Raw genomic sequence first — 26,455 nt, forward strand, 5'->3', positions numbered from 1 at the left:
TGGAGGATTTTAGTCTTAGTATTAAGTGGCATTTTTATTTTCCAATATCTTTGGTAAACATGCTGAAGATTGCCTGAACATCCTTTTTTTTTTATTAGAACATTTATTGCAGCCGTATTGTTAGGTGACTGAAATCAAGATGTTCTTGGTTCTGGGTTAGTGTCAATGAGGTTAGTTGGCTTTCTGTCCATCCATTTGCTTGGTGGGGGCCTGTTAGTGCCTAATTAGCAATTGCAGAAAGAAATTTTGAGGCCACCCTTTGATGTCCTCTCTTAACCCCAGTCCAGTTTGTGCTGAGGCTGACACTGTGTATTAACGCCTTATTATTGTTGTTGAGCTTGAGTAAAGTGGTGACATATTTGGGGAGTGAACATAACTCAGAAGAATTACCCAGAATGGTTATTAGCAGGGATGAAGCCCTTGTAAGATCAAAGAAGGCAATACATAGAGAATTATGGTCCCTGGTGACCTGAAAGGCATCTCGATGGATTTTTTTTCTGTAGTTGACATCTAGGTGATCTGTCATTTCCATTTGAGCTCTCTTTCTTGAAGATGGTCAGGATTGTGACATCGCTGAGGACCTGAGGACATCTGAGATTGCCTTAGTATTTCATGACCTCCTCCAAGCAGCATGTTCTATTTATACAAAATACTGGAGGAACTCAGCAGGTCGGGCAACATCTATGGAGGGAAATACACTGTCAATGTTTCGGGCTGTGGCTATTCTGTTGGACCTGTGAATGCATGTCTAACTCTCCATAATGCAGTTTATTTTTCCACGTGTAATGTATAAATTTTATGCAATGAATACAAGTTACACTGAGGTTGTTGTCCCGTTTTTGGTCAGTGAAAAGCAAATGTGGCTCATTGTTCCTCGTGATTAGAGCTGCCATGAGTCTCTTGTGATGGCGTGACAACTCGTCTTTGTTAGGAACCTCAAATAGCATGGTGCCTTCCAGAGGGAATCTTGGGCCTTTATTAATTGGCTTGGGGTAGGGTGCCTCTTCCGCTAATCATCCTGATGAAACTTTGTTGAGGTATCACATTGATCTAGATCAAGAAGCATAAATTGAACATATTTTCATGTTACAGAATTAATGGGGTTGGAGGATGCTTGAGTTCAAGAAAATTAAAAAGGCAGCAAGTAAAAGAAAATAATAATTTTTATTTTCAATTTATTCGTCAAATTATAACTGCGAATAATAATTCCTTAAATTATCACTGCTGGTAAGGTGATGATCAATAATTCAGAGCTTTCCCACCATTAAAAAAATTATTTATACTTAATAAATGTGCCTTTGCATTTTCTAGTGTGTCTAATCGATATCTAATAGTTTCTTTTTTGTATGAACGCTGAATCTTGTGGCAAATTAACAATATTTCAAAGCTTCCACTGGAAAACCACTTCTGGATTCAATCTGTAACTACCCCTTTGCAGTTGCTGGATGTTGAGGCCAATTTATTCCTTAATTTTGCCCAATTTAAAGGATGAACTTTATACTAAAACAGTATAGTTAGTGGTACTTGCATTTCATTAAATATGATTGGACAGCAGGTATAGATTATTCTTATTTCATACCAAACATTTTTGTAGGTTGGAAACTTGTAGGTAAACATTAAAATATTTTATCTTTTATGTCTATATATGAAGTATAACTTTCAGTATATTTTTCATCACATTTCAATGGAAAAGGTCAGTATTATTCTTGATCTTTCCTGGAACCTCAATGATATGGTGGATTTGACATTTTTCTTTTAAAATAAATATTTCCGCATACTGTCACAGACATTTTCTACATGAGCAGTTAGCTTCAGATAGCATATGCAAACTTAGAATAGACATGACTGCGAGTGACTCGAAAGCTCACTTTTGTAAGTCGATTCAGACGTTTCCAGGTAGAATGCTTTACTGAAATGCTTTTGAATTTTCTATTCAATTTTACCAATTTCTTATATTAGTGAAACATGATTAGTTGCAAACTAGGTCGTGTAAGGAGAATTTGTAGGAATGAGGTAGTAGCTTGTTTACTTAGCGAAGTTTAACGTTTTGAAACAGAATATTGTTACGAAATATAGCAACTTTTAATTGAAATACATTTCATTTAACTATGTTCAGTGAAGTTCATCATAATCTATCTTGCAGCATGTTATGCTATGTCTTATTGTTACAGTAGGAACATTCTCATTTTAGATCTCATCTTTATGGTTGTTTTCTTCAAAGCAATTTTACTCTATATCATCTTTTCAACCTAGCGATTGAACTTAGCTTATAGCCTGATGGGAATACTTACACACTTAGACACTCTTCTGCGTTACTATTATTTCCATCAATATGTACAATTAAGATGCTACATGTATCATACAACCTGACAATTATTTTTTCATAATCTCTGCTGGATAGACCTGCAGTGAGTACATCCCATAATTTATCCTTCAGATTTTCACCACATGCTATTGCTATTACGACAACTGCTCTCAAAAAGAATAAAAAAGATTTAATATTAACTATCGCCCTCTTTGTGGAAAGCTCCCCAATACCCATAGAAAGTGTAACAGATTCTAAAGGGGTGATGTCAAGATAATTGCATTCCTATCACATCTCTTGGCTTTTGCATTTGAGGTACATTTGATCATATCAAACCATTATTCTCATTTGGCTTTTATTTATTTACTTTTCAACAATATTCCTCCGATCTGTTTATTAATTTGGTCTCGTCATCACAGCAAAACAATATTAATTCTATGAAGAAAAGATTAGGAACGTCTTTTTAGCACTGAGCTTAAATGTTTCCCATTTTCTGGCCGAGTGAACACTGGAAGGCAGTGCCGACTCCATTTACACTGCATTACACCTCCTCTGGCACTCCGGTGGAGCGCAGCGGCTCCACCTCTCTCCTGGGCAGCTGCAAACATGGGACACCGTGGCTTGAGGCCCAGTCCTTGAGACAACCTAGGCCATGCAGTATTCCACTGCACACCTCTGTTGCGCTCTGACGCAGGCAGCAGCACGATACACATCAAGTCCAGCTCCTTCAGTTCTTCAGTAACGAGCAACTAGCTGATGGGGTAGAACTGCATTACTTTAGGTCTTAATGTCCAGCAGGTCTTGCGATCATAAAAAATATATTTAAATATGTTTATTAACTTCCATAAATGCTGCCTGACCAGCATTTTGTGTGTGTTTCGCTCAAGTAATCTGATAGAATTTCTTGCTGTGTCACTGGGGGATGTATGAGCGATCACACGGCCTCAGAATAGTTTCTCTTTCTTTAAAAGGTCACTTTCTTTGCAATGAGCAGGACAATTTGCGTCATAAGTGGCTGAAGCAAACGCTTGAGTCTTTTGTACCTGATGCCATAAGCGGAGTAATATCTGTGACGAACCTGGATGGAAGAGTCATTGGCCCACAACAGCCACAAATATTTAACAAGGTGAGTCTGCATTTTGACCAGGCTTTGTTGGACTATGGTGAATGTGCTGCTTATCAGAATTTCAAAGTGTAACTGAGACCTGTGCTTATGGCCATAGACCATGTTACGCTGAGTAGATTTTAGTGGCCTGCTTTGGAGTAGATGGCAAGTGATAAAACTGCAATGATGTGGTGAAGAATACAGAAAGAAAGATGTATTATGTACTCCACATTGGAATGGAACAATTTGTGTAATCCATGAATGCTACAGAAATAATTGAAAATGAAATCAGAGGGACATGATGCTTACTGTACACTTTTTTGACAAAGTAGCATTTGAAGAGTTGAATTTAACAGACAAAACAGAGTGTAATGTGGAGAGAGCCACATTTAATCAGCAATATTCCCCTTGGTAGGCTCACTCAGAAAGTCAGGTGGCATAGGATCGAGAGAAACTTTGCTGCATAGATTCAGAATTGACTAGAACTACAGAAGGCAGAGGATGGTAATAGATGGAGTGTATTCTGCCTGGAGGTTGGTGCCCAGTGGTGTTTTTATAAATGACTTAGATGGGGTGGAGGGCTATTCAGTAATTTTGCAGATGATATGAAGCTTGATGGTGATGTAGATATTGTAGAAGGTTGTTGTAGGTTACAACAGCACGTTGATAGGATGCAGAGCTAGTCTGAGAAGTAGGATAAGATTCAAAGTAAATATATTATTGAAGTACCTATATATGTCACCATATACTGCCCTGAGATGCATTTTCTTGCAGGCATTCACAGTAAATACAAAGTAACAATGAAATCAATGAAAAACCAAACTCAACAAAGACAGAAAAAACAATCAGTATACAAAAAACAACAAATTGTGCAAAATAAACCAAATAATAAATAAATAATATCAAGAAAGTAAGCTGCAGAGTTCTTGAAGGTGAGTCCATATGTTGTGGAATAGTTAAATGAAGTTACCCCCACTGTTTCAAGAGCACAGTGGCTGAGGTGTAATAAATGTGCCTAAGCCTGGTGGTGTGGGACCTGAAGCTCTTGTACAAGAAGATAGCGTGCCTGGATGGTGGGCGTCCTTGATGTTGAATGCTGCTTTCCTGCATTCTACTTCTTGTAGACGTGCTCAATGAGAAAGTTTTACACGTGCTGAACTGGGCTGTATCCACTACTTCTTAAAGGCTTTTCTGTTCAAGAGCATTGGTGCTTCCTTACCGGGCAGTGATTTAACCAGTCAGTACACTCTCCACTATGCATTTATAGAAGTTTGTCAAAAATTTCAGATGATATGCCGAATCTTCAAACTTCTAAGAAAGTAGAGTCACTGCTGTGCCTTCTTTGTAATGATGCTTATGTGCTGGACTCAGGGCAATCCTCTAAAATGATAACACCAAGGAATTTAACATTCCTGACCTTCTCCACCTCTAATCCCCTGATGAAGACTGGCCCATGGACCTCCAGTTTCCTCCTCCTGTCATAAGTAATTAGCTCTTTGGTGTCACTGACACTGAGTGAGAGGTTGTTGTTGTGGCACCACTCAGCCAGGTTTTCAATCTTCCGTCTTCTATGCTGTTTTATCACCACCTTTAATTTAGCCAACCAGTGCCGTCAGCAAATTTAACTATGGCATTGGAACTGTACTTTGCCTCACAGTCATAAGTATAAAGCAAGTAGAGCAGGGGGGCTAAGCACACAGCCTTCTGGTGCACCCGTGCTGATAGTGATTGTGGAGGAGATATTGTTGTCAATCTGAACTGACCGAGGTCTGCAAGAGAGGAAATTGAGATCTAGCTGAACAAAGAGGTATTGAGGTCTAGGTCTTGGAGCTTGTTGATTAGTTTTGAAAGGATGATAGTTTATTTGTATTTACTTATTTATATACAGCATAGAATAGGCCCTTCTGGCCCTTTGAGCCATGCCACCTAGCAACCCCCAATTTAACCCAAGCCTAATCATAAGATAATTTACAATGACCAATTAACCTACCAACCGGTATGTCTTTGGACTGTGGGAGGAAACCGGAGCGCCCACAGAAAACCCACGCAGTCTCCGGGAGAACATACAAACTCCTTATAGACAACGACGGTTTCATCACCAGCCTCTCAAAGCATTTCATCACAGTGGATGTAAGTGCTACTGCATTCTCCTTGGGCACTGGTAAAACTGAAGCCTGCTTGAAGAAGGTGGGTACCTTAGCCTGCCGAAGGTATCGGTGCACAGTCCAGCACTGGTCCTCAGTACCTGGAGATAAATTTAATCCAGAAAAATGTGAAATGATACACTTTGAAAGGATGGCCTTGAAGACAGAGTACAGGGTGAATGGCATGGTTCTTAGCAGCGTGGAGTAACATCTCGGGTTCACGTCCTGTGATTCTCAAAGTTGCCGTGCAAGTTAATAGGGGGTTAAGAAGCTGTATGGTTGGTTTTGATTAGTCATCAGATTGTTGTAAAGGGCCACGAGGTAATGTTGCAGCTCTGTAAAACTTTGCTTGCTTTTGTGTGGCAATCTAGAACTCCTTTAAATTCTTATTGTATCTTCAATAGAGGTTCAATAATGTCTCATTTAAAACTGAAATAATTACATTTGGAATTAGGTGACATCATTCAAATGGGATGAAGTGCTACACCCTTGTCCATTTATAAATAGAGTGATTAATTATGCCTTGTCTCTATTGTGGGTGTAGAGTTTCAACGGGTTGGTCATTTAAAAGATACGTAGAAATTTCTTTTTGCAGAGGACAGTGAATCTTTGGAATTCTCTACCCGAGAAAATTTTGGAGATTAGATCATTTTAGGTATTGAAAGTGGACGTAGACAAATTGCTTTGAAAGATTTGGGGACTGAAGATTATGGGGATGGCAATCAAAGAATGAATTGTGGCCTGGAATAGATTAGCTGGGATCATATTGAATTTCGGTGCAGACAGGTGGCCTGGTTCTGTTTCTACTTCTCACACAAATGGCAGCAGCCCAGGTAGCATCAACAGAGGAAAATAGTTGACATTTCAGGAAGTCTTGGCCAGAAACATCAACAGTTTATTTCCCTCTTTAGATGCTGCCTGGCCTGCTGAGTTCCTCCAGCATGTTGAGTGTGTTGTTCAAGATTTCCCGCACCTACAGAACCTCTTGTGTTTCTGGTTCTGCTTCTATTGTGTTCTTGAATTTTGGAACATTCATGTAGTACTGACACAAGCCACATGGGGGTATTAAGATGCAAGCTTTAACTAAAAATTTCCATTCAGGTGAAATCAGCCTATGTTAGTCTGCATATACAATGGATTCTGGTTAAATGGAACACATTGGGACCAGCACACGTTGGCCCAATTAAACGGCTGCTCCAATTAGCCGAGTTTTCATGAAAATAGTTAAAAAGGTACAGTATAATAAAGACAAACTACTATTTAATTAAGTAACAAATTATGTACTTAAATGAAATACAGAACGAATTAGACTACCAGTGCTACTACAGTAATCTAAAACTGTCTATTAGTTCCTGATAGTTATTGATGGAGGAATTCATCCAGTGTACACCACCATGTTCTTTTGATTAACTGTAAATGAACAAAATCAGCACAATGACCTAAACAGATAATGGACTGCCTTTGTTGCATGAGAGTTGTAATCCAACAATAAATTTCCTGGCATCCTGTGTAGTCGCTAGCTCAAGTTCAGATGTGAACTTCATCACTTTGTGAAGTCAAAGTAATAAAACAAAATTATCAAAAATTGTTGCTTTTTGAGTCGGTGTCCATCAGCCTAAATGGATATCATAACATAAGCACACATAACTGACACTTTAAAAACTGTTCAATCTAAACATCGTGTAGTGTCTAATGGCTATACAAGTGCACACGACTGAAACTGTTCAGCAGCAGTCTCTTATCCCAATTAAGACCATAAGACATAGGAGCAGAATTAGGCCATTTGGCCGATTGAGTCTGCTCTGCCATTCAATTATGGCTGATCCTTTTTTCTAACTCCCCCTCAACGCCAGTTCCTGGCCTTCTCCCGATAACCTTTGATGCCATGTCCAATCAAGAACCCCTATCAATCTCTGCCTTAAATACACCCAACGACCTTACCTCCACAGCTGCCTCTGGTAACAGATTTCACAAATTCACCACCCTCTGGCTAAAGAGACTTCTCTGCACAACGTTTTAAATGGATGCCCCTCTATCCTGAGGCTATGCCCTCTTGCCCTAGACACCCCCACCATGGGAAATGCCCTTTCCATATCTACTCGGTCAATAGACAATAGACAATAGGTGCAGGAGTAGGCCATTCGGCCCTTCGAGCCAGCATCGCCATTCACTGTTATCATGGCTGATCATCCACAATCAGTATCCAGTTCCTGCCTTATCCCCATAACCTTTGATTCCGCTGTCTTTAAGAGCTCTATCCATCTCTTTCTTGAAAGCATCCAGAGACTTAGCCTCCACAGCCTTCTGGGGCAGAGCATTCCATATATCCACCACTCTCTGGGTGAAAAAGTTTTTCCTCAACTCCGTCCTAAATGGCCTACCCCTAATTCTTAAACTGTGGCCTCTGGTTCTGAGCTCACCCATCAGCAGGAACATGCTTCCTGCCTCCAGCATGTCCAATCCCTTAACAATCTTATATGTTTCAATAAGATCCCCTATCAGCCTTCTTAATTCCAGAGTATACAAGCCCAGTCACTCCAATCTTTCGACATATGACAGTCCCCCCCATCCCAGGAATTAACCTTGTGAACCTACGCTGCACTTCCTCAATAGCAAGAATGTCCTTCTTCAAATTTGGAGACCAAAACTGCATACAGTACTCCAGGTGTGGGCTCACCAGGGCCCTGAACAGCTGCAGAAGGACCTCTTTGCTCTTATATTCAATTCCCCTTGTATGAAGGCCAGCATGCTATTAGCTTTCTTCACTACCTGCTGTACTTGCATGCTTGCTTTCAGTGACTGATGTACAAGAACACCTAGATTTCGTTGTGCTTCCCCTTTTCCTAACTTGACTCCATTTAAATAATAATCTGCCTTCCCGTTCTTACCACCAAAGTGGATAACCTCACATTTATCCACATTAAACTGCATCTGCCTACTCACCCAGCCTGTCCAAGTCACCCTGCATTCTCATAACATCATCCTCACATTTCACACTGCCACCCAGCTTTGTGTCATTGGCAAATTTGCTAATGTTACTTTTAATTCCCTCATCTAGATCATTAATACATATTGTAAACAGCTGCGGTCCCAGCACTGAACCCTGCGGTACCCCACTGGTCACCGCCTGCCATTCCGAAAGGGACCCGTTAATCGCTACTCTTTGTTTTCTGTCAGCCAGCCAATTTTCAATCCATGTCAGTACTCTGCCCCCAATACCATGTGCCCTAATTTTGCCCACTAATCTCCTATGTGGGACTTTATCAAAGGCTTTCTGAAAGTCCAGATACACTACATCCACTGGCTCTCCCTTGTCCATTTTCATAGTTACATCCTCAAAATATTCCAGAAGATTAGTCAAGCACGATTTCCCCCTCGTAAACCCATGCTGACTCGGTCCGATCCTGTTACTACTATCCAGGTGTGTCGTAATTTCATCTTTTATAATTGACTGCAGCATCTTTCCCACCACTAACGTCAGGCTAACTGGTCTATAATTCCCTGTTTTCTCTCTTCCTCCCTTCTTGAAGAGAGGGACAACATTAGCCACCCTCCAATCCACAGGAACTGATCCTGAATCTGTAGAACATTGGAAAATGATTACCAATGCGTCCATGATTTCTAAAGCCACCTCCTTAAGTACCCTGGGATGCAGACCATCAGGTCCCAGGGACTTATCAGCCTTCAGACCCAATAGCCTATGCAATACCATTTCCTGCCAAATATAAATTTCCTTCAATTCATCCATTACCCTAGGTCCTTTGGCCACTATTACATCTGGGAGATTGCTTGTGTCTTCCCTAGTGAAGACAGATCCAAAGTACCTGTTCAACTCGTCTGCCATTTCTTTGTTCCCCATGATAAGTTCACCTGCTTTTGTCTTCAAGGGCCCAATTTTGGTCTTAACTATTTTTTTCTTTTTCACATACCTAAAGAAGCTTTTACTATCCTCCTTTATATTCTTGGCTAGTTTACCTTCGTACCTCATTTTTTCTCCGCGTATTGCCTTTTTAGTTACCTTCTGTTGCTCTTTAAAAGTTTCCCAATCCTCCGGCTTCCCACTCGTCTTTGCTATGTTATACTTCTTCTCTTTTATTTTTATACTGTCCATTACTTCCCTTGTCAGCCACAGCCTCCCCTTACTCCCCTTAGGATCTTTCTTCCTCTTTGGAACAAACTGATCCTGCACCTTCCGTATTATTCCCAGAAACACTTGCCATTGCTGTTCCACTGTCATCCCTGCTAGGGTATTGTTCCATTGAACTTTGGCCAGCTCCTCCCTCATAGCACCATAGTTCCTTTTGTTCAACTGTAATACTGACACTTGCGAGTTTCCCTTCTCCCTCTCAAATTGTAGATTAATGGTCACTACCTCCTAATGGTTCCTTTACCTCGAGGTCCCTGATCAAATCCAGTTCATTGCACAACACTAAATCTAGAGTTGCGTTCTCTCTGGTAGGCTCCAGTACAAGCTGTTCTAAGAATCCATCTTGGAGGGACTCCACAAACTCCCTTTCTTGGGGTCGAGTACCAACCTGATTCCTCCAGTCTACCTGCATGTTGAAGTCCCCCATAACAACTGTAGCATTACCTTTGTGACATGCCAATTTTAACTCTTGATTCAACTTATACCCTACATCCAGACTACTGTTTGGGGGCCTGTAGGTAACTCCCATTAGGGTCTTTCTACCCTTAGAATTTCTCAGTTCTATCCATACTGACTCTACGTCTTCTGATTCTATGTCCCCCCTCGCAAGGGATTGAATATCATTCCCCACCAACAGAGCAACCCCATCCCCTCTGCCCATCAGTCTGTCCTTTCGATAGGACGTATACCCTTGAATATTCATTTCCCAGGCCCTGTCCACTTGAAGCCATATCTCTGTTATTCCCACAACATCATAGTTACCATTTTCCAACTGTGCCTCAAGCTCATCCACTTTATTTCTTATACTCCGTGCATTCATATACAATACTTTTAATTCATTACTCCCCTCACCTCCCATGTCAATTGCTATTTCATTTGGCCATACTGTACGATCCCTTCTTGAGCTTTCTGCTCTGTTGATTCTGCTGTCATTCTTAACTTTTCGTATTCTCACTTTCCCTTTATCTACATCCTCATGATTCCAGTTCATCCCCTCCCCCCCACTACTTAGTTTAAACACACCCGTGCTGCAGAGACAAACCTGCCTGCCAGAATGCTGGTGCCCCGCTTATTAAGGTACAACCCGTCCCTTTTGTACAATTCATCCTTACCCCGAAACATACCCCAGTGGTCCAAGAATGTAAATCCTTGCTTCCTACACCACGTTGAAAGGTCTCGGACTTTCAACATTTGAAAGGTTTTAATGAGATCACCCCCCCCCCCCACATCCTTCTAACTTCCAGCTAGTACAGACCCAGAGCCATCAAACGCTCCATCATCTCAGTTGTTGTGGAATGAAAAGCCTCATCCTGAGGACAGATGCAGTGGAGATGAAGGAACTGAGAAAAGTGAACAGCATTTTTACAAAAAAAATGGTGGAAAGGGGTATCGTAAATTTACTTTCAATAATAATTTTTCTTTTTTTCAGATGATTTCTTCCCAGTTATTCATTTGTAATTTACAAGGAATTAAATTTTATAATGTCTATTCTCATGTATTATTGCCAGGAGAATAAAATTTCCATAATTTTCCCAACAGGCAGCCTATCAACAAGAGCAAGTCAGTGATGTAATTAACTAAATAATGAGTTTTCCGAATGTCTTGGCTCACAAGTAGATCTTAGAATATATTAGTGTTACATTAACAGATTTGTTTTGCTTTCCTTTGGTGGTCAACTTCGCTTGAGAAGTTGCTTTCTAACTAGGTCACTATATTCACTTTTTGAGAAATCTGGTGCATTTAATCCTAGGACACATTAGAATGCAAAGATATAAAAATTGAGGACTTCACTGTCAATCTGTACAGCCTCTTTCACCTCTCAGTTTTCTGATTATCAGTTTACATTACCATATTTTGTGAAGGTTGCGGAGTGCAATGATACCAATTCTACAGTATACTTATTTTTAGCTGTTTTTTAAAACCTTGAATTATCCTTTGAAGTACAGTTACTGTTAGGTATACAGTACAGAGAATTTGTGCACTGCAAAACCTCATGAACAGTAAACAAATAGCAGAATATTTAATTTTAGAGCTGTTGGTTAAGGCGTGATTCTTGGATAGTTCGCCTTCCAGTTGATCTCTGGAGTGGGAAAAGAAGGGCATTTTGAATAAAATAGCATTTTGTCATCTGGGCTTGTACAATTTTTTCCAATAAAATTATTTATCATTCTCTTAGGTGCTGGTGGATGCACCATGTTCAAATGACAGAAGTTGGTTGTTCTCTTCTGACAGTCTTAAAGCTCGCCAAAGGATTGCACACACGCCTAATCTACCTGTTTTACAGAAGCAATTACTGAGGTATGGGAAGAAAAATCTTAAAGCTCATCTGTTCATGTTTTGACATTTTAAATGGAATAATTGTCCAATGCTTTCAATGAGCAACTGGTCAGTCTATGAAAGATACTCTCCTGAGAGATGAATATTGATTTGTTCAAATGTAAGTACAACATGAAAGTGCTGTGTTCAATCTTAATTATACACACCAAATTAGGTTTGGGCCTCATCTATTCCAGAAGAACATTGTTTTAAGTTGTGATCGGTCTTAACTACAGGTGTCCCCCGCTTTTCGAATGTTCACTTTACGAAACCTCACTGTTACGAAAGACCTACATTAGTACCCTGTTTTCGCTTTCAGAAGGTGTTTTCACTGTTACGAAAAAAAATTTCCGCGCGCGGAAAAATCAGTGCACGATAAAAGGCAGAGCAGCCGCTCTCCCCCGGGTCGGGAACTGCTTTGCTTTAACACGTGCCCGTGAGCAGCCGTTTGCAAGATGTGTTCTATGGTATCGGAAAAGCCTGAAAGAGCTCGTAAGGGTGTTACACTTACGGTAAAACTAGATATGATTAAGCGTTTTGATCGTGGTGAACGAAGTAAGGACAACGTGAGTTTGGCTTGTGGAAGCTGACTAACATGATGTTGAAGAGTTTTTGGCACCAAGAACTGACAGATGAAGAGCTGATGCAATTGGAAGAAAAAAGGATAACAATGGAAACCGAGTGAGTAATGATAAAGTACGACTTTAATTTTGAAAGGGTACGTCGGTTTAGGGGATATTTGCAGGATGGTTTGAACTGTGTGATAGAAAAATGCGCGAGGCTCAGCAGTCAAGCAAGCCTTCCACATCAGCCACAGCAGACGATGAACCTCGACCTTCGACATCGAGGTGGGCAGAGATAGAAGAAGATGAGCTGCCTGCTCTAATGGAAACAGGCGACGAGATGACACCCCAGTGTCCCACCACCCCAACCCCCAGGCGACGGACAGATACCGATTCGCGGAGAATGCAAAGGTAGCCGGGAGGCACACAGCACATCTTTAAGAAAAAACCCGAAATAAACATGCTAATTAATTAGGAGCCGCCGACACGTAATTGTCAGCCCAGATCAGAGATGATGCAATCGGAAATCGGCACTGATCTGGGCCAACAATTACGGGCAGCACCTAATTAATTAGCATGTTTGTTTCGGTTTTTTCTTAAAGATGTGCTGTGTACCTCCCGGCTACCACTGGACCTCTGCGTTCTTCGCGGCAATGTATCGGGTCGGCGGCCCGGAGGGTGGGGGCCACTGCACCACCCCAGCCCGCGACAAGTCTAACACACCAGTGTGCTCTGCAAGCTGTCTTCATGATTCCCGTAAGTGATACTACACTGTACATACATTATTTCTACTTTATATAGGCTGTGTATTTTTACGTGTTATTTGGTATGATTTGGCAGCTTCATAGCTTAAAGGTTACTGGAGAGCGCTTGCGCATGTTTCTGCTGAGAGCGCTTGCGTGAGAGTTTCTGCTGACGGCGCTTGCGTGCGATTTTCGCTACGGAGAGCAATGCAGTAATGATTGTGGAAAAGTATTGGCTGTGTATTTATCATATCATTCCTGCTTTTACTATGTGTTCCTGTTATTTTAGGTTTTATGTGTTGTTTGGCATGACTTGGTAGGTTATTTTTGGGTCTGCGAACGCTCACAAAATTTTCCCATATAAATAAATGGTAACAAACAACAGAATTCTGCAGATGCTGGAAATTCAAGCAACACACATCAAAGTTGCTGGTGAACGCAGCAGGCCAGGCAGCATCCGTAGGAAGAGGTGCAGTCGACGTTTCAGGCCGAGACCCTTCGTCAGGATAAATAAATAAATGGTAATTGCTTCTTCGCTTTATGACATTTCGGCTTACGAACTGTTTCATAGGAACGCTCTACCTTCGGATGGCGGGGGAAACCTGTATTATCAAACAGTCTTGTTTCTTTTCTCACTTGTAACTAACTCAGTATTTTCTTCTCTTGACTTTTTCTTTTAACCTGAATTGATTAAGGCATTAAACAGTTGTTAAACTGTTTATACAAGTTCCAGATGCAGTGTACAGGCTCATATTTACAGTCTGTCAATATAAATTCTATGAAAAACTATGGTTAAGTGGAATGCAAATTATTGCTAATGAGAACAATATCCAGCCAGTATTTTTTTTTACGGAATGAAATCCTTAAATCCTTTCAGATTAGAGAATGGTGATTTTGCAACTGGGATCCACACGTGCATTTTCAATAGCACATGTCAGAGGGTACTGGCACTGACTCTTGAGTTGTTATTTCTTTGTGTGCCCATCATTGTTTGCTCAACTTGAATTTATAAAAAATATTAGGGAAGCAATAAGTGTAAGCAATATTTGCAATATTGTGAGTAAAGTTATCAAATTTACAACTTTCTGATTTTAAATATGGTTAAATATTCAAAGATTTAAAAAATCTTAACTTTATTGTTTTATTTAATGGTTTTAAAGATGTGGCTTAAATAATTGAACAATGTTAGAGGGAATTAGATACCAAAGTATGTATTTTTGGTTACTTCTGTATAAAACAAAACATTGCACCATTCAGCTATTTATAATGTGACTAATAAATTTATTGGCAATAATCTTTGTGATAGATTAATCACGAGGATTTCTTTATAATCTTGGTAGTAATGTTGCTTTTTTGAAACAATTATTTTTCAAATAATACATTGCTATTAATTTTATTAAGTGATTTATTTCCACACTTTATGCAAAATAGATGAAAACTGATATTGGTGATAGCTGACTACTTTAGCTGCTTTCACGTGCTTTTGATTGGAACATATACCACCTTGAGGCCTAAATTACTTAACCCCAACTAAGTATGACACACAACTTACAGTACTGTGCAAGTCTTAGGCACACATATATGTATGTATGTATATTTGTGTGTATATCTATATATATCAATATAGGAATATAGAGATGTAGCTAGGGTATGTAAGATGCACAGTACTGTATTGTTAATCTGGTGGGACAAGGGTTGGTGGGAATAGCGAGGATGGAGCGTTGCAGGAGGGGTGTGGGACAAGGGTTGGTGGGAATAGCGAGGATGGAGCGTTGCTGGAGGGGTGTGGGACAAGGGTTGGTGGGAATAGTGAGGATGGAGCGTTGCGGGAGGGGTGTGGGACAAGGGTTGGTGGGAATAGCGAGGATGGAGCGTTGCGGGAGGGGTGTGGGACAGATGACTGTGCCATGGGTGGAGGATGGCGCAATTGACAGACCCAGCATTGTGACAGCAGGCAAGGTCACTTGATTCCAAATAACTGGTTTATTGTACATTACCTAATATCTCTCTGCTGTTCCCCACTCTCCGCCTTCCACTTTTCCCAACTGTGATTCCCCTCTCCCTGCCCCCTTCCCACTTTCAGTCCACAATAGAGAACCATGTCAGAATTATAATCATTCACATATGTCATGTTTTTTTGTGGCAGCAGTACAGTGCAACACATAAAATTACTACAGTACTGTGCAAAAGTCTCGTTTCCTTAGCTGGATATACGTGCCTATGACTTTTGCACAGTCCTATACATCTGCATGTATTCTGTTTCACCTCCACTGGCTTGCTTCTACTGACAATTCCCAGTGCATTCAAAGAAAAATATTGAAATGAGTAAGTGCAGGGCTTCTACATGTGCATCATGAGGACTGAGCTGGTGGTGCATCACACTGCCAGTTTGCTCTAACCCTCTCTTTTACAGCATCAGCTCCATATCAAATTGCTACTTTTACAACCTGAACAGTATATTCTGTATTTAGTAGGAGATTCTGTTAACCCCTAATGCCATAGTCCTATTAACTTATATCTTAGCAAAGGGAGTAGAACCCTGAGTCATTTCTTTTGATGCTACTTTGTCTCTTCCAAACAATTTCTGAACAATCTTATTCAGTCATGTTTCCTTTTTTTCTTGGTCCACTTTAGTTCTAATTATGTATTAATTATTTACTTCTCGTCTTTTGCTAATCATTTAGTCTCAATGGAATTGGAATAGAGCTTTCATTTGCAACATTAGTGTCATTTTTGTGCAAGAATAAATGGATTGTATCATGCGCCTGCAGTATTAGACGATAAGATCATAAGATATAGGAGCAGAAGTACACCATTTGGGAACATGGAAGTTGGGGTCTGATGAGAGGGGAGAAGAACTCAGGAACTGGGGCTCCTGCGAATGGAGAGGGAGTATGGAAGATGCCCTGATGAGTGAGAAGTGAGTGTGGTAAACATTATCTGGAGAGCCAGTTGAGATTTCCAGATTGTCTAATAGTGAATGATCAGAGTTTCACTTCAAATAAGTATGCATTAAGGTTTTGCTGAGTTGTTTAATTACCTTCAGTTCCCAATCCTAGATTCATATATTGTACAGGATGTTATTGTGTTGTAACCTTGATCACAAATCCACACAATAAAATTAAGAGCATCATACAAGCACATTTTTATTGCACATGATTTTCCTTTCTCTAATCCTGAATGTACAGGATAAGACTTAACTTTTTAAATGAGTTCACGCTCGCCCTCATTATGGGAAGAAAATACCATAGCCATGTCTTCACTTTAAATCTATAAATATTAGTAGAACTCAATTAATTTTATGTGCAAATTATAATGTACTGTAAATCTGGTTGCAGAGTATAGATGAAAATATACAGTTACCTATGTGAAAGTAGACCTGGAAATACACTCATTTTTCAGAATTAAAAAGTTATGGATTCTGTTTGCAGGCTGGTTTGAAGTACTTCTGTATAACTTAGTTTTACAAGCACCAAGTTTAAAAAAAATGTGTATAAATAAGTTATTGAAATTTCAGCTGAACAGGGATAAAAATATTCGTAGCAAACAAGACACTAAAAGTTTCTTCAAAGCTGTCTGAAGGGGAAATAAGCTAACTCTACCTTGAAAAACATCATCTTTTGATTTTTACTTCAGAATACTTTCTTGAAAAGCCAATGTAGTGGGATTTTTTCCAATGATACGAAATAGTGAAGCTTAGCCATCGATCTGATTAAAAACTATTTGGTATCAATTAACAATTTAAAATATTCTGAGGAGTAAGTGGCTTTCTAAGAACTTATAATATTTTGAAAACACTGGCATTAAATTCCAAATAAAGATGTTACTAGCCACAGATTTAAAATGTTCAGACTGATCCTACTGTAGGGCACCTGAACTACATTTAACCATATAAATGTGTACGTCTGCAAAATGCACATTAACTAAGAGAGACGGGCTTTGTACTTAACATGCAGAAGAGCAAGGTTGTGTATACTAACCTCTCTTCCTGCACTACACTGCTGTCCAGGTTCACAGCAAGATCCTGGTAAAATGTAGTCCACATTTATTATAAAATTCACTATTGCCTTCAAAATGCCATCACAACCTTCGATGGACTTGGTTAAAAAGGGCCTTTGAAAATTAAGATGCATTAAGTTCTGACACTACATTCATGGCCTACTGTCAGCAGTGATCCCAGCCCTCTTGTATATTTCTGAAGTCTGGACAACCTATAGCAGGATCTGAAGAGAATAGATAAGTAGCACCAGCATTATCTCCACAATATGCTGCTGATCCATTGAAATAACCAAATCAATATTAACATCCTCACCCAAGCCAACACCTCCAGAATTAATGCCCTCATTCCATAGAAACCATAGAAACTACAGCACCGAAACAGGCCTTTTGGCCCTTATTGGCTGTGCCGAACTATTTTCTGCCTAGTCCCACTGACCTGCACACGGACCATATCCCTCCATACACCTCCCATCCATGTATCTGTCCAATTTATTCTTAAATGTTAAAAAAGAACCCGCATTTACCACCTCGTCTGGCAGCTCATTCCATACTCCCACCACTAATGTTCCCTTTAAACTTTTCCCCCCTCACCTTTAACCCATGTCCTCTGGTTTTTTTCTCCCCTTGCCTCAGTGGAAAAAGCCTGCTTGCATTCACTCTATCTATACCCATCATAATTTTATATACCTCTATCAAATCTCCCCTCATTCTTCTATGCTCCAGGGAATAAAGTCCTAACCTATTCAACCTTTCTCTGTAACTGAGTTTCTCAAGTCCCGGCTACATCCTTGTAAACCTTCTCTGCACTCTTTCAACCTGATTTATATCCTTCCTGTAATTTGGTGACCAAAACTGAACACAATACTCCAGAATCGGCCTCACCAATGCCTTATACAACCTCATCATAACATTCCAGCTCTTATATTCAATACTTCGATTAATAAAGGCCAATGTACCAAAAGTTCACTTTACGACCCTATCTACCTGTGATGCCACTTTTAGGGAATTTTGTATCTGTATTCCCAGATCCCTCTGTTCCACTGCACTCCTCAGTGCCTTACCATTAACCCTGTATGTTCTACCTTGGTTTGTCCTTCCAACGTGCAATACCTCACACTTGTCTGTATTAAACTGCACCTGCCATTTTTCAGCCCATTTTTACAGCTGGTCCAAGTCCCCCTGCAGGCTCTGAAAACCTTCCTCACTGTCTACTACACCTCCAATCTTTTGTATCATCAGCAAATTTGCTGATCTAATTTACCACATTATCATCCAGATCATTGATATAGATGACAAATAACAATGGACCCAGCACTGATCCCTGTGGCACACCACTAGTCACAGGCCTCCACTCGGAGAAGCAATTCTCTACTACCACTCTTTGGCTTCTTCCATTGAGCCAATGTCTAATCCAATTTACCACCTGGACAATATCCACTGCCTTCCCTCCATCCACTTTCCTGGTTATCTCCTTGAAAAACTCCAATAGATTGGTCAAACATGACCTACCACGCACAAAGCCACGTTGACTCTCCCTAATAAGTCCCTGTCTATCTAAATGCTTGTAGATTCTGTCTCTTAGTACTCCCTCCAATAATTTACCTACTACCGACGTTAAACTTACCGGCCTATAATTTCCCGGATTACTTTTCGATCCTTTTTTAAACAACGGAACAACATGAGCCACTCTCCAATCCTCCTGCACCTCACCTGTAGACAGAGACATTTTAAATATTTCTACCAGGGCCCCTGCAATTTCAACACTAGTCTCCGTCAAGGTCCGAGGGAACACCCTGTCAGGTCCCGGGGACTTATCCACTTTAATTTTCCTCAAGACAGGAAGGACCTCCTCCTTTTTGATCAGTACAGTTTGCATGATCTCACTACTTGTTTCCCTTAATTCCATAGACTTCATGCCAGTTTCCTTCGTAAATACAAACGCAAAAAACCTATTTAAGATCTCCCCCATTTCCTTTGGTTCCGCACATAGCCGACCACTCTGATCTTCAAGAGGACCAATTTTATCCCTTACAATCCTTTTGCTCTTAATATACCTATCCTTCACTTTGACTGCCAAGGCAACCTCATGTCTTCTTTTAGCCCTCCTGATTTTTTTCTTAAGTATTTTCTCGCACTTCTTATACTCCTCAAGCACCTTATTTACTCCCTGCTTCCTATACATGTCATACAACTCTCTCTTCTTCTTTATCAGAGTTGCAATATCCCTTGAGAACCAAGGTTCCTTATTCCTATTCACTTTGCCTTTAATCCTGACAGGAACATACAAATTCTGCACTCTCAAAATTTCTCCTTTGAAGGCTTCCCACCTACCGATCACATCCTTACCAGAGAACAACCTGTCCCAATCCACGCTTTTTAGATCCTTTCTCATTTCTTCAAATTTGGCCTTCTTCCAGTTAAGAACCTCAACCCTAGGACCAGATCTATCCTTGTCCATGATCAAGTTGAAACTAATGGTGTTATGATCACTGGAACCAAAGTGCTCCCCTACACAGACTTCTGTCACTTGTCCTAACTCGTTTCCTAACAGGAGATCCAGTATTGCATCCCCTCTAGTTGGTCCCTCTATATATTGATTTAGAAAACTTTCCTGAACACATTTTACAAACTCTAAGCTATCAAGACCCCTAACAGTATGGGAGTCCCAATCAATATATGGAAAATTAAAATCCCCTACCACCACAACTTTATGTTTCCTGCAGTTGCCTGCTATCTCTCTGCAGATTTGCTCTTCCAATTCTCGTTGACTATTGGTGGTCTGTAATATAATCCCACTAATGTGGCCATACCTTTCCTGTTTCTCAGCTCCACCCACAAGGACTCAGTAGACAAGCCCTCTAATCTGTCCTGCCTGAGCACTGCTGTAATATTTTCCCTAACAATGCCACTCCCCCACCTTTCATTCCTCTGCCTCGATCACATCTGAAACATCGGAACCCTGGAATATTAAGCTGCCAGTCCTGCCCCTCCTGTAGCCAAGTTTCACTAATTGCTATTCGCTAATTCCACTTGGTCTGCTATGTTGCATAAACTGCATCACAGAAAAGGATGCTGTCTTTCAAGCTCCCCATAGAAGGAGATTACTAGGTGAATAGAGGAGACAGATTGAAGGAATGTGATCAAAGTTTCCTTGAGTAAGTGTTAACCTTCCCACTGACTCTTGGAGACATCTGGTCCATGACCGCACAGAGTGCAGAAGCAGCAATCAGGATGGTGTGAAGAATCTCAAGTCTGCATGGCGAGTGTACCAAGGACATGTATGCATGCCAAAGGTAGTGCACTACCTCATAAACTACCCTCCCAGTCAGCTATTTCCTGCCCCATTTCTGGAAGAGTCTGTGATTTTGAAAATTGGTCTCTTTGGTGTTCCTTAATCTCAAGAGACTGGTGAAGAAAATGGCATATACACCAAATTTACAAAAATCTTAGGACAATTGTTTAAAAATGTATAACTGATTTTCAATCTTTTCACCTTTAGATGAGGTTTTGATTAAGGCTTTTAGTGATATTTCAGTTTCAGTGATAACTGACTACTTAGTGCAGTATTAAAACTGCCTTAATTTATAAGATTGATGTATATTGATAATTCATACTAACCAAACTACATAATTTGCACAGATTTACAAATGAAATATGACATTGGAAGTTACTCTTTAACTATTATTTAAATAGGCCAACTAAATGTTGACTATATGAGAACTGTCCCTATCAGCTCATATAAGTATCTGAAGTTCAACTTTGTAAATCTCCCTGGTGGTCTTCTCAATCTTAGCCCAGAGATGCAAAATCTAGGCTTCCATTTTAACTACCTACCATCATCAGAAATGGCTGATTAGGATGATTAAAGGTTATATAGTGGATAGTAATTGTTGTGTTCAAAGCTATCAAGATTGTTTGATGAAATAAAGTAAAATCTCTGAACAGTAAGTATTCTGGAGGCTTTGAAGAGCATAACAAATAGGAGTTTGTGGTAGGTCATTCAGCCTCGTGAGTCTGTTCTGTCATTTATTGTTCCAGATGATTTTTTATCGTAATTCCACATTTACACTTCATCCTTAAGTTCACTAGTGTCCAAATATCTACACTGGAAATTCTCAACAAGTCAATCAGCATACAATTGATATCATCGTTCTAATTCATTCATTTTGTTTCTAACTAAACAGATGCTGCCTCATCTTGAATCTTTTCAGCATTTTCCTTTTTAATATCCATTTGCCCTGCAAGAGAGGCTAATTATTTCACAATTGTGATTGGAGTTCTTCATCCCATAATAAAGAAAAAGAATGATCTTCTGTATACAAACTATTTAATGTGCCATCATTACAGAATATTTATCTGATTGCTGAAAGAAAAATTCAACTTTTTGTTGTATTAACAAGGAATTTGAATTAATTCCTTACATTTGATTACAAAATAATTTCCTTTTATTTGAGTAGTGTGATAAGATAATCATTCAAAGGTACATGATTAGTTATCAGATTGAGGTGACTAATATGTAACTGAGGAACTTGGCTGGAGTGATTTAAGGTGAAACACAACTGTGTAAGTTTTCATGTTTAAGTTTCTCCTCTTAAACTTTCAGCCAAGTAGGCTGTCTCATTCTCTGCCTCAAACTTTGTATATTTGGCAAAATAACTAAAATCTATCCTTAATAATTGGTATTTACTCTTGCAAATAGACCCATGCCATCTGAAGTGTAGTTTTACTGCCCAGTACTTCTGTCATTTATTGAGGAGTTCTGAATATAATAATCTAATGTGCCCAAGTCATCTGCACTTCCCTATATTTTTAATGGTTGATTGTTAAGCACAATCAAGATAGTTTGTTTTTGATTAACACGTATATTGAGCAATATGCAGTTGCTGACTGTTAGAGTGGATTTTTTTGGGGGTAGATGATTTGTTTACACTTAAATGACTGGCCACCGGACTTCTATTTTAACTGTTTGACAAAGGACTGTGGATTGAGTCCACCACAATGGGCTTCCTAAAAGGTGTAAATACCAGGTGCTTCTGGTGCCTGGTGCTGTAGTTTCGAAGACAGTATTATCTATACTTTATAACTATTAATCGTCTTCTACGTTAGCATGTAAAATGCCAAATAAAGGTATTGTGGATTGAACTAAAGGCTGTGGATACCAACACAGACATGTTGGCGTCGGAAGGAAAGGATAGTGTGATATTTTGTATGTAACTTCAAAGGGAAGCATTGTCTATGCATTGTCTATGCAACTTTTTAAGTAGCGATTGCCTTTGTGTTTAGCATGTAAATATCATAGTCATAGTCATACTTTATTGATCCTGGGGGAAATTAATTTTCATTACAGTTGCACCATAAATAATAAATAGTAATAGAACCATAAATAGTTAAATAGTAATATGTAAATTATGCCAGTAAATTATGAAATAAATCCAGGACCAGCCTATCGGCTCAGGGTGTCTGACCCTCCAAGGGAGGAGTTGTAAAGTTTGATGGACACAGGCAGGAATGACTTCCTATGACACTCTGTGCTGCATCTCGGAGGAATGAGTCTCTGGCTGAATGTACTCCTGTGCCCACCCAGTACATTATGTAGTGGATGGGAGACATTGACCAAGATGGCATGCAACTTAGACAGCATCCTCTTTTCAGACACCACCGTGAGAGAGTCCATTTCCATCCCTACAACATCACTGGCCTTACGAATGAGTTTGTTGATTCTGTTGGTGTCTGCTACCCTCAGCCTGCTGCCCCAGCATACAACAGCAAACATGATAGCACTGGCCACCACAGACTCGTAGAACATCCTCAGCATCGTCCGGCAGATGTTAAAGGACCTCAATCTCCTCAGGAAATAGAGATGGCTCTGACCCTTCTTGTAGATAGCCTCAGTGTTCTTAGACCAGTCCGGTTTATTGTGAATTGGTATCCCCAGGTATTTGTAATCCTCCATCATGTCCACACTGACCCCCTGGATGGAAACAGGGGTCACTGGTACCTTTGCTCTCCTCAGGTCTACCACCAGCTCCTTAGTCTTTTTCACATTAAGCTGCAGATAATTCTGCTCACACCATGTGACAAAGTTTCCTACCGTAGCCCTGTACTCAACCTCATCTCCCTTGCTGATGCATCCAACAATGGCAGAGTCATCAGAAAACTTCTGAAGATGACAAGACTCTGTGCAGTAGTTGAAGTCTGAGGTGTAAATGGCGAAGAGAAAGGGAGACAAGACAGTCCCCTGTGGAGCCCCAGTGCTGCTGATCACTCTGTTGGACACACAGTGTTGCAAGCACATGTACTGTGGTCTGCCAGTCTGGTAATCAAGAATTCATGATATCAGGGAAGCATCCACCTGCATCACTGTCAGCTTCTCCCCCAGCAGAGCAGGGCAGATGGTGTTGAATGCACTGGAGAAGTCAAAAAACATGACCCTCACAGTGCACACTGGCTTGTCCAGGTGGGCGTAGACACGGTTCAGCAGGTAGACGATGGCATCCTCAACCCCTAGTCGGGGCTGGTAGGCGAAGTGGAGGGGATCTAAGTGTGGCCTGACCATAGGCCGGAGCAGCTCCAGAACAAATCTGTCCAGGGTCTTCATAATGTGGGAGGTCAATGCCACCGGTCTGTAGTCATTGAGGCCGCTGGGGCGCGGCGTCTTCGGCACAGAGACGAGGCAGGACGTCTTCCATAGTACAGGAACCCTCCAGAGCCTCAGGCTCATGTTGAATACATGGCGAAGTACTCCACATAGCTGAGGGGCATATGCTTTGAGCACCCTGGTACTGACACCATCCGGTCCTGCAGCCTTGTTTGGGTTGAGACAATTCAGCTGTCTTCTCAATTGTTCAGCCGTGAAGCCCACCATGGTGGTTTCGTGTGGGGGAGTGGTATAGTCATGAGAGCAGGGTGGGGGACTGTGAGGAGGGGAGAGTGGAATATGTGTTGGTTGGGGGCCGACAACAGATGGCTCATGTGGGGGATGGGCAGGGGTCACAATGTCAAATCTGTTAAAGAACAGGTTAAGTTTGATGGCCCTCATCCCCCTCCAGACCTCTCTCATGTTGTTCTGCTAGAGTTTCCACTCAAGCTTCCTCCTCCTGTCCCTGTCTTTAGCCTCCTTGATCCTGGCTTTCAGGTCCCTCTGTATTGCCCTCAGCTCCTCCCTATTTCCATCTCTAAACGCCCTCTTTTTAGCGTTCAGGATGTCCTTAATGTCCTTTGTCACCCATGGCTTGTTATTTGAATAACAAAGGACAGTTCTTGTCAGAACATTGCAGTCCACTCAGAAGTTAATGTAATCAGTGATGCATTCTGTGAGCCCATCAATGTCCTCTCCATGTGGCTCACAAGGTGCCTGCCAGTCTGTCACCTCAAAACAACCATGGAGCACCTCATAAGCCTCCTCCGACCATTTCCTCACTGTCCTCGAGGTTGCAGGTTTACTTTTCACCAGAGGCAGGTAGCAGGGTTTTAGATGCACCAGGTTGTGATCTGACCTTCCCAGTGGGGGGAGGGGAGAGGAGCTGTATGCATCCTTAACGTTAGCGCACATCAAATCCAGAGTCCTCTCCCCTCTGGTTGTACAGCTCACATACTGCGTGAAGTTGGGCAGTGTTCTAGCCATGGTAACCTGGTTGAAGTCACATTGAGCCCACAGTTAACTAGCAGACCTTTCGGCGGAAAGCGTCTCCGTCCGTAAGATGCCTACTGTACCTTGTGTCGAATAAAGAAGCTGCTTTTTATCTACCAGTGACTCTGTCTCTCCGGTGATTTCATCCACGCTACAACACTGACGTCCTTACCACCTGTGTTGTAATGGGCTATAATTGAACTACCACTGGTCATGCAAGCCTTGCCTACAGTTAAAACAAATGGATAACATTCTGGTGTGACCTACCTGAACTTGGGGCTGAAAGATTCCAATAAACTTTATCTAATGACTGCTAGTAGAAGTTATTCTCGCTCTTCTGCATGTCACATGTAAAGGTTGAAACAATGGCCTTGAAATTACCATTTCAGTTTTCCCCCAGTAAAATTAAATCTATTCTGCAGAAGATTTGAAAATCTGTACAGGCAAAATGTAATACTTGGTTATGTTAGAGGTGTGATACAGCCTCTGAATTTGGGTTTCTGGGGATCAAATTTTAATTGCTCTGAGTTTGTATCCAAATTCTGCACATTTCCATGAGGTGGCACTGTTGATCAGAGATTTTCTGACCAATAATTCTAAAGATAAAAAAACAAAACCAACTTAGTTCATAATCATTTTAAAACAATAAACATTTAGAAATAGCAGATACTCATTGATAGCAATAGTTTTTACGTATAAAATATGACTGTTGGAATAATACTCTTTGAAGGAATGTATATCCAACTTTATGGCAAATTGGATGCTGTCTGCTGTCAGTTACAGTTATATTTGAAGATCTGTTGCCAAAAATCATGGCAGTCGGTTGGTCCACTGCTGTGACAATGATTGACACTAACCATCAAAAGTAGAATTTTTTCACTTGTGTATCTGAAAAGAATGTTTGGTCAGATATAGCAGTCAACAATTTGAGAGCGGGGAAAAGAATCTTGGAGGTCCAGGCAGTGACTGATTATTTGACTATTGAAAAATGGTACCCTCAAATATAAATAATTCCATTTTGGCTGAATGCTCTTATGAATCAAACAATAGATCAACCATTCACGAACATCCCACCCTGCAAAAACTCATTTCAGGGAGGTAGCACCACCGCCCCCCACAACCCCATATCCCCCCCGCCCACCCCACGGTCGACCTCCAAGGGTGTATGTAATACTTTGTTTAGTGATTTTGTCTTATCTGTAAACCAAGTTGGGTATATGCAGAAAATGTGACATTAAAATATGTACTTATATTATCATGTTTATTCTATTACAACTTAAAGCAAGTCTACAGGGAGCTTGGCCTCATCAAGTAGAACATCAATAGCAGGCAGCCAGCTAGTTTAAATAATGTTAGCTATGCCAATGAACGAATGACGCCTGTTAAACTCACCTCAACATCTTTTACATTTTAACCCACCATGGACAATAGAAAAGTCACTGTTGCAAACAGTGCAGTGAGCAACACTGTCATTATTTTTGCGGTCGACTGTAAAGCCCGCCG

The 26,455-nt window shown here is 40.6% G+C and overlaps 1 protein-coding gene across 4 annotated transcripts in view; it reads left to right on the forward strand.

Moving 5' to 3' along the window:
- LOC140199060 (tRNA (cytosine(34)-C(5))-methyltransferase, mitochondrial-like) overlaps nt 1-26,455 on the forward strand; it is a 62,465-nt gene that overhangs the window by 21,936 nt on the left and 14,074 nt on the right. For all 4 annotated transcript variants that reach the window (XM_072260507.1, XM_072260508.1, XM_072260506.1 and 1 more), the window contains exons 4-5: nt 3,277-3,431; nt 11,878-11,999. In XM_072260507.1, coding sequence (XP_072116608.1) covers nt 3,277-3,431; nt 11,878-11,999 — 277 coding nt within the window. The remainder of the gene's footprint in view (nt 1-3,276; nt 3,432-11,877; nt 12,000-26,455) is intronic.

The sequence above is a fragment of the Mobula birostris genome, chromosome 6 (assembly GCF_030028105.1).
Source record: "Mobula birostris isolate sMobBir1 chromosome 6, sMobBir1.hap1, whole genome shotgun sequence".
Taxonomy (NCBI): Eukaryota; Metazoa; Chordata; class Chondrichthyes; order Myliobatiformes; family Myliobatidae; genus Mobula; species Mobula birostris.